Source organism: Capsicum annuum, chromosome 10 (assembly GCF_002878395.1).
Source record: "Capsicum annuum cultivar UCD-10X-F1 chromosome 10, UCD10Xv1.1, whole genome shotgun sequence".
NCBI lineage: Eukaryota > Viridiplantae > Streptophyta > Magnoliopsida > Solanales > Solanaceae > Capsicum > Capsicum annuum.
This window is the reverse complement of record NC_061120.1, coordinates 25,639,708-25,649,235: the sequence shown is the minus strand read 5'-3', so window position 1 is coordinate 25,649,235 and position 9,528 is coordinate 25,639,708. Positions and strand designations below refer to the sequence as shown.

Sequence of the window (9,528 nt, the reverse complement as noted above, 5' to 3'; positions counted from 1 at the left end):
TGAATTGATAAGTTCACTTACAATTTCAATTAATCTCATAGTAATTACATGATCAACTATGTGTATTCGTCTCGAGGAGAGTGATCAATCGATCAATTTTATTTCAAATGATTCAAATTAAGTCATTATTAGTAATAAGTAAATTGCTTTTGACTCAATTAAAGATGAATTGATAAGTTCACTTATAATTTCAATTAATGTATTTGTCCATAATAGAATGATCAATTGATAAATTTTATTTAAAATGATTCAAATTAAGCAATTATTAGTCATAACTAAATTGATTTAACTAAAATTAAAGAGAAGACCTTAGACAAGGGGACAAACATTTGAGATCTCTTAAAAATGTCTGAGCTTTAGTATTTTAAATTATTTTCCAACATATATCCTATATGTTTGATAATTTTCAACAGATGAGTCATCTTTTGCAATAACTTATCATCTGTTGCAATAGATGTCTATATTTGTTTCATAATTTTCAATCGATGAGTCATTTATTGCAATAGGTTAGTCATCTGTTGCAACATATGTCTATATTTGTTTGGTCATTTCCAACAGATGTCTTTATCTGTTTAGCCATTTTCAACAAATTACTCATCTTTTGCAACATCTTAGTCATCGATTGATTCATATTAAGCCATTATATTAGTAATAACTAAATTTATTTAACTAGAATTAAACATGAATTAATAAGTTCAATTACAGTTTCAATTATCTCATGGCAATTACACTATCAACTAAGTGTGTTCGTCCTGAGTAGAGTGATCAATTGACCAATTTTATTTGAAATGATTAAAACCAAACCATAATTAGAAATAACTATATTGATTTAACTAAAATTAAAGATAAATTAGTAAGTTGACTTAGAATTCCCATTAATTTTATAGTAATTACAAGATCAACTAAGTGCTTCGTCTTAAGTAGAATGATCAATTGACCAATTTTATTTGAAATAATTAAAATCAAGCAACTATTAGTAATAATTAAATTAATTTAACTAAAATTAAAGATGAATTGATAATTTTAATTACGATTTCAATTAATCTCATAGTTAGTAATTACATGATCATCTAAGTGTATTCGTCTTGAGTAAAGTGTTAATTGACCAATTTTATTTGAAATGATTCAAATTAGATATTATTAGTAATAACTACATTGATATAACTAAAATTAAAGATGAATTGATAAGTTCAATTACGAATTAATTACACGATCATCTTAGAGTGTTCGTTGTGAGTAGATTGATCAATTGACTAATTTTATTTGAAATGATTCAAATTAAGTCATTATTAGTAATAGACAAATTAGTTTAATAATTATAATTTCAATTAATCTCATAGTAATTACATGATCATTTAAGTGTATAAACAGATAAGTCATTTGTTGAAAATTATCAAACAGATATACACATATGTTGCAATAGATTAGTCATTTGTTGTAACAAATGTCTTTATCTGTTGGTCATTTCCAACAGATGACCAATCTATTGCAACATATGACTTTATTTGTTTGTTATTTCCAACAGATTACTAATCTATTGCAATAGGTGACTAATCTGTTGCAACAAATGTCTTTATCAATTTGGTCATTTTCAACAGATTACTCATCTTTTGCAACATCTTAGTCATCGATTGATTCATATTAATCCATTATATTAGTAATAACTAAATTGATTTAACTAGTATTAATAAGTTCAATTACTATTTCAATTAATCTCATGGTAATCACACGATCAACTAAGTGTGTTCGTCCTGAGTAGAGTGATCAATTGACCAATTTTATTTGAAATGATTCAAACCAAGCCATAATTAGAAATAACTATATTGATTTAACTAAAATTAAAGATGAATTAGTAAGTTCACTTACAATTTCAATTAATTTTATAGTAATTACATGATCAACTAAGTGTTTTGTCTTAAGTAGAATGATCAATTGGCCAATTTGATTTGAAATAATTAAAATTAAGTAATTATTAGTAATAATTAAATTGATTTAACTAAAATTAAAGATGAATTGATAATTTAATTACGATTTCAATTAATCTCATAGTAATTACATGATCATCTAAGTGTATTCGTCTTGAGTAAAGTGTTAATTGACCAATTTTATTTGAAATGATTCAAATTAAGACATTATTAGTAATAACAACATTGATTTAATTAAAATTAAAGATGAATTGATAAGTTCAATTACGATTTCAATTAACATGTTGCAATAGATAAGTAATCTGTTGGAAAAGACCAAACAGTTAAAGATATTTGTTGAAAATGATCAAACATATATAGACATCTATTGCAACAGATGACTAACTTGTTGCAATAGCTAACTCATCTATTGAAAATTATCCAACAAATATAGACATCTTTTGCAACAGATGACTAAATTGTTGCAACATATGACTCATCTATTGGAAATTATTAAATAGACAAGATATAACTCAAAACCCAAATGAGTCACAGAATTTAAAAAGTGACCAAAATAGGTCACTTGTTTAAAAAGTTATCAAAATAGGCTAAACGTAATAATTTATTATGTTTTTTATTTTTTCTTAACGATCAACTAACGGAGTTGATTTTTACAAAAACGTAAGAATTTCTTACGTTTTACATTTTATAAAAAAAATATAAAACGTAAGAATTTCTTGCGTTTAACACAATGACCGAGAAAAAAATGCAGTGAATTATCAAATCAATTAAAAGGATACTAAAAAACGAGTTTTTCAACATAACAAAAAGTTACGTTCTTAATTTTTTATAGCAGTGGTCTCCTACCCACAATTTCTTTTTCCACAAATGTCCCATCACTTCTACTTTTTCCTTTTTTTTACATATGATAATTATGAATTTTTTGATTAGTTAAATTTATTTATATTTTATATGTAGTTCAAATAATTTATTTTTCTTTTATGTAATAAACTTTTACGTTTTACATTAAAAAAAAATTAAAATAGAAGTATCAATTACCTCATTAACTTAACAATTTTCTTATATTTATTTTATATCAAAAAATAATCACTTCTATCCTTAATTATCTGATTTCTCTTTAAAAAAAATTATACTTTTGAGTTTTCCTCTACTCCAAAATAGTGAAATGTTGAATTATCGTTGATCAAATATGCTACTATATACAAGAATTATATTTTTTTGGTGTGTTAAAATATGAAATTAATTTTTTCGGATAGTGATTCATCGTAGTTTTCGATTAGTGTTTCGATTAGGATATTGAGGAGACTCACATGCACAAATACGTTTCATATTATAATTAATGGAGTAAAAAATCACAATTTAATTTAAGAGCACTCCTAAATTAATATAAGAAAATATAATTTTTTAGGAACACTCCTAAAAAAATATAATTCTTGTATATAGTAGCATATTTGATCGACGATAATTCAATATTTAACTATTTTGGAGTAGAGAAAAACTTAAAAGCATAATTTTTTTTAAAGAGAAATCGGATAATTAAGGATAGAAGTGATTATTTTTTTATATAGAATAAATATAAGAAATTGTTAAGTTAATGAGGTAATTGATATATCTTTTTTAAAAAAAAAATTATGTAAAACGTAAAAATTTATTAAAAAAAATAAATTATTTGAACTACATGTAAAATATAAATAAATTTAACTAATAAAAAAGTTCAGAATTATCATATGTAAAAAGAGGAAAAAGTAGAAGTGATAAGACATTTGTGGAAAAAGAAATTGTGGGTGGGGACCACTGCTATAAAAAAGTTAAGAATATAACTTTTTGTTATGTTGAATAACTCTTTTTTATAGTACTTTTTTAATTGATTTGACAATTCATTGTATTTTTTCCTCGGTTATCGTGTAAAACGTATGAAATTCTTACGTTTTATATTTTTTTTATAAAATGTAAGAATTTCTTACGTTTTACACAAAAAAATGTAAAACGTAAAAAATTCTTACGTTTTTGTAAAAGTCAACTCCGTTAGTTGACCGTTAAGAAAAAAGAAGAAAATGTAATAAATTATTACGTTTAGCCTATTTTGGTAACTTTTTAAATAGGTGGCCTATTTTGGTCACTTTTTTTAATTCCGTGGCTCATTTTGGTTTCGAGTTCATGTTGAAAAGCAATTTAAAATACTAAAGCTCAAATGTTTTTAGGAGAACTCAAACATTTGTCTCCTTGTTTAAGGTCTTGTATTAAAGACTTATCTTCAATTTTAATTAAATTAATTTAGTTATTATTAACAATTGTTTAATTTGAATAAACAAATTACTAACCTGTTATAAACATTTGTCGCAATAGATGACTAACTTGTTGCAACAAATAGATAATTTGTTGAAAAATAATTAAAATACTAGGAAACTCAAATATTTTTAGGAGAACACAAATGTTTGTCCCATTGTCGTAGAGACGTCTTTAATTTTAGCCTAATCAATTTAGTTATTACTAATAATTACTTAATTTGAATCAACAGATGACTAGCATGTTGCATCAGCTAATTCATCTATTGAAAATTATCAAACAGATAGAAAATCTGTTGTAACAGATTGGTCAACTATTAGAAAGCAATTAAAATATTAGGAAACTTAAACGTTTTTAGGAGAATTCAAACGTTTGTCTCCTGGATCCTTTTGCATTTTATGCATGGTATATTATTTTTGTCTTCTTTACCTATTTCATGAAATGTTTCATATGTTTTACTTATTCGTTGTGCCCCTGTTGAAATTTTTAAAAAAAATTTTAGGTCAAATTTTGTTCGTATATCACTTGGACATTACTTCATAGCTTATTTTGTAATTAAAATTATAATTTTTGTTGAATTTCTTATTTAGTGTATCTGCTACTGCTACAATGGATAAAACCTGCAACATGAATCCAACATATGAGTCATTTATTGCAACAAGTGAGTAATTTATTGCAATATATTACTAATCTGTTGCAACAGATAACCTATATGTTGGATTCATATTACAACAATATAAAACAAATTCAACAGATGAGTAATCTGTTGCAACAGATTAGTCATCTATGTTGCAACAGATTACTCATTTGTTGCAATAAATTAGTCATATATGTTGCAACAGATTACTTATTTGTTGCAACCGATTAGTTATATATGTTGCAACAGATTACTCATTTGTTGCAACAAATTAGTCATATATGTTGCAACAGATTAGTCATATATGTTGCAACAAATTACTAATCAACCCAATATATTAGTCATATATGTTGCAACAGATTACTAATCTGTGCAACAGATTACTAATCTGTGCAACAGATTAGTCATATATGTTGCAACAAATACTCATCTGTTGGATTCACGTTACATGTTTTATCCATTATTTAAAAAAAAAAAAAGCAATAGCAGATACATCCAAATAAGAAATTCAACTAAAAAATAACAAACATTAAAAAAGATAGCAAAAAAACATAAAAAAAAAATAACAAACACTAACAAATCAAGTTCCTCATTTTCTTCACAACTTAAAAGACCTAATTTTTTACTTGTGAAAATCGAAAAGAAAAGATGAAAAACTCGAAGTTATTGTCGCCGGAAAATGTTGTCACGTCGACTGACGGTTGAAAGTCAAAAGGGAACGAGAAAGAACTCAAAACTATTTATCGCCAGAGGTTGAAGTTGCACAAGATTGAAGGGAGAAATTTGAAAAGTTGTTGGTTGAGAGAATATTAATTTGTATTTTTGAAAAGATTAAAAAGTTTAGAAAATATTAATCAAGTCCACAATTAACCTAATCAAGTTTTTAAATTAAGTTTGACCCTTTAAATTGGTCAATGTCACCAATACTTTATTCAAGACTTAAAAACATCTTTCCTTCAATTTTCTCAAGTTTCATGCACCAAGGAGATAAAGCTTATAATAAAGAAGACATCTTTCTTTATTTTTATACTTTAATTCCTTTCAATAGGAGCCATAGTGAACACAATTATCAAAATAGAGGGAGAAAAAGGCTAAGAATTATAGGTGGAAATCAGAATCATCCCACTGAAGGACAGCAGAATCCAAATTTTGTTCTCTTTTTAGCTTATCTTTCAAGAACCAATCACATACCCTTCCAGCATTCAGTTCCTCTATTGAACAACCTTCTTGTTCTGCTATCACTCTTAATAAATTTAGTGATGAAATCTGCACAAGAAAATTATACCAATTGTAATTTGAAGGCCCGACTAATTGGATGTATGCAGAAATGTAAAGCCCTGAAGTATAAGCCCTTCAGTAGAAATGTTGTATAGTCCTTAAATCCATTCCGTCATCGTGAAGAAATGAATCTTGCAACCTCAAAACTAATTCAAGAAATGAGAATTCTTCAAGCTATATCTAAGACTCTTCACAGACATTATGTGACATATTAGTTTAGTTTAATGATTACAATTTCACCTTACATGACCGTTTGACATGAAAATCATAATTTTTCGAAGTTGGAGTTGGAGTTGGAGTTGTGTTTGGCATGAATATAAATTAAAGTTGTTTTTTAAATTTTGTAAGAGAAATATGAGTGCAAAAAGTGAAAATAAGTTTTACTTGTTTTCACTTTTCCAAATACAATACCGAAATTGTATTTGGAATTCTCATGGCCAAGCACGTGTTGTTTTCACTTTTTTCACTAAAGTGAAATAATTTTTCGAAAAAAAGTAAAAAAAAAAATTATGATCAGACAGTTGCTAATGTCTTTTCTTTCTCCACTATTCACAAAACTATCCCCACCCCACCCCCACGCCCCACACCCAACCCCAACCCCAACCCTCGATTAAGAAAAAGTAGAAAAGAGTTTAATTTTTGTGTACCTATAGTGTACGAATTTTTTACGCCATCAATTAATATGATATACATCATCAACTATAGTTAAAAAGGAAAATTATTTCGTGCACGAAGTATTTACATTCATTTAGTGTTTAGGGAAGTGCCCCTCCTCGCAACTCAACTTTCTCCCACGGGGATATGATATAGGTACCTTACCCTGACACAAACATCTCATTTCAAAGACCAAATACATAGCTTATAGATTATACCAAGATTATTTCACCATTACTATAAGGTTTTCCTTCTTTACTGACTGTAGTACTTCAAACATAATTAGGTAATATCGCAAATCACGCAATTCACAAGCTATAACAAGCTAAAAATACTCTAAATAACATAAATGTCAATCGTATTATAAGTGTACATAGTTAAATCCATAACGTACCGTCAATCGACATAGAAAACGTTCATGAGTACTGAGGCCGGACAGTTCAACAAGGCCAGCTTCTTCTAGTGTCAAAAAACTACGCCTTTCACTCTGTTTCTCTCCACCACTACTTGCTCTCACTCCTAAGCTTTGCATTTTCTTTCTTCTATTAGCAAATTTTACTGGTTTTACAAGATAATTAGCATGTGCATTTGTATAATTGAAACTTATAAATGAAGGTACTAATTGATGGAAATTTTCTCCACAAGTTTTGGGCACATTCATTGTTTGGATAAATGGGGTACCAAAAAGGTTATTGTGTTTATTTGCTTCAATATCTTCAATCAATTACATGGGTGGATTGGTATTTTATCTTTACGGATTTCTTTGTGTGGTTCAAAATTGCGATGCATGTTCATGCATTAGTTGGGCTACCAAACACCCAAGTCAGGCCCAATTATTTATCGGACAAGTTACATATTTGGCCGGTTGATAAAATAATTATATTTGTTAATCAAATATACAGAATGTATATATATTTTGGCTATTATTGTAGTGAATGGCTATACAATGTAGTTTTTCCTTATTTACTTGATTGAGGCAATTAAGTCCACAAATAATCGGTTCTGGGACCATCATCTAAGTCATGATTGTATTACCGAAAAATTTATAAATTTAGCAGCTTTGAAACGAACTTCAGGCATACACGACCTAAGTTGGAAACGTGTCTGAAGTTTGACAGCTTTGTCTTGTTAAGGCTAAACTTTCGAAATTTTTGTTTAAAAATTGACTATGAACATCAGACAATTTTATGTAGAGTTTACCTTTCCAAGTCAATGGATGACACTTATAACTTTGCAAGTCAGGCCCAATAATTTATCTTGACAAGGCTAAGTTCGCAAAGATACTCTTAAGCCCATAAAGAGACTTCATAGGCAAAATTTCACATATAATCAAGAGCAAAGGACATGGGTTGGCCAATTTTTTTTAAAATGGTCATAACTTGAAAAGGTGGACAATTGTAGTCAGTCGGCTATTTTTAATTTCTTTTTTTACCATTTGGCCCAATTGAGCATATGCAGTCTCTATACTCAATTGATACACTTTTATACTAAATTGATATATTTTTATACTATATTGATACACTTTTTAAAAAAGAGAAAAGGAAATTCTACGCAAGCACATACAGTTCCTATACCTGATTGATAATCTTTTATATCACATTAATACACTTTTATACTACATTAATACACTTTCAGTGTCCATATACTCTATAGATATTCAATTGATACTCTCTTATACTAGATTGATACATTTTTAGAATGCATGTAGAAACTATATGGAGTCGTATAAAATATGCATTTAAATAATAATTATAGTTAAAAATTATATAGAATGTATATAAAAATGCTATAATTATTATAAAGAATATGTATATGTATAGATTATTCCAAGTTCCAGACGATTCCCATTAATGCTGCAGTTCACGAGCTGGCCTTGCCAAAAGCTCTCCCTCTCTTTTGAAGATTTTGATGTCAATAAAAAAGTGTGTATTAATTCGTGTTGATCAACTGACAATTAAGAGTTGTCTTTAGTTACTGTATTTTATGGTTAAAATAATTATTTAGATATTTCATATTGTGATCCTCATCTATATATATTTTGGTAGCCTTCTTCTTTTTGGCAGTAAGAGAAACAAGAAAATGCCTTTTGAGAGTGAAATGGACTAAATTTTGCATTATTAAAAAAGAAAAGGAGCAAAAAAATATGGGCCCATTAAAGATGAAAAGTCAGCTAGTGCACAAAACGAAAAGGGCCGAATTGTGATGGTTAATGGCTATTTACTGAATTTTTAAATTTAGGTGCTAGTTTTATGAAATTATTTTAATTTTAGGTGTTATTTTTGTCATTTTCCCTATAATCAATTTATATCCTTTTTAACTAACTTCATAGTCTAAGTTTTAGTTTTTACATTTTATAGATTTTAGTTAGTGATTAAATATATTTAGACTCTAATAAACAAATATTAACTAACTGATTTTATTACTATTTCATTTATGTTTAGAGATAAAAAAAAAGGAAAGGAGAGTGATTCACTTTCTTTATTCCCTCCAATATATCATTTTTAAAATCTTCTGTTTTTTCTTTTCCATATGAACTGTTATAACTTACCTTTTAGTTTTCAAAATGCAAAAATAGAATCCAAACTAAAAATTCTATAATTTCTTCGTATGACTTTAGAATTTAAAATATAATTTCAATGTATTTATACATTCAATGTGTTTATCCATGAAAATTAGCTATGAAAAAAATACAAATGTAGAATTGATACAAATGAAAATTCACAAATTTAATATTCAAATACAAATACA

The 9,528-nt window shown here is 27.1% G+C and overlaps 1 protein-coding gene across 1 annotated transcript; it reads right to left on the bottom strand.

Annotated features, from left to right (window-relative positions):
* Window positions 1–5,755: 5,755 nt before the first annotated feature.
* LOC107844852 lies at window positions 5,756–7,508 on the bottom strand. Its single transcript, XM_016689195.2, has 2 exons — window positions 7,175–7,508; window positions 5,756–6,114 (listed from the first exon to the last, which is right to left on the bottom strand). The coding sequence occupies exons 1-2, from the start codon at window positions 7,439–7,441 to the stop codon at window positions 5,947–5,949; spliced, it is 435 nt and encodes a 144-aa protein (XP_016544681.2). The 5' UTR covers window positions 7,442–7,508; the 3' UTR covers window positions 5,756–5,946.
* Window positions 7,509–9,528: the final 2,020 nt, after the last annotated feature.

Coding starts and splice junctions, on each gene's coding strand:
- LOC107844852 (XM_016689195.2), bottom strand. CDS start 7,441: ATGAATGTGCCCAAAACTTGTGGAGAAAATTTCCATCAATTAGTACCT. Junction 6,115..7,174: donor GTTTTCTATGTCGATTGACG/GTACGTTATGGA, acceptor TTTCTTGTGCAG/ATTTCATCACTAAATTTATT.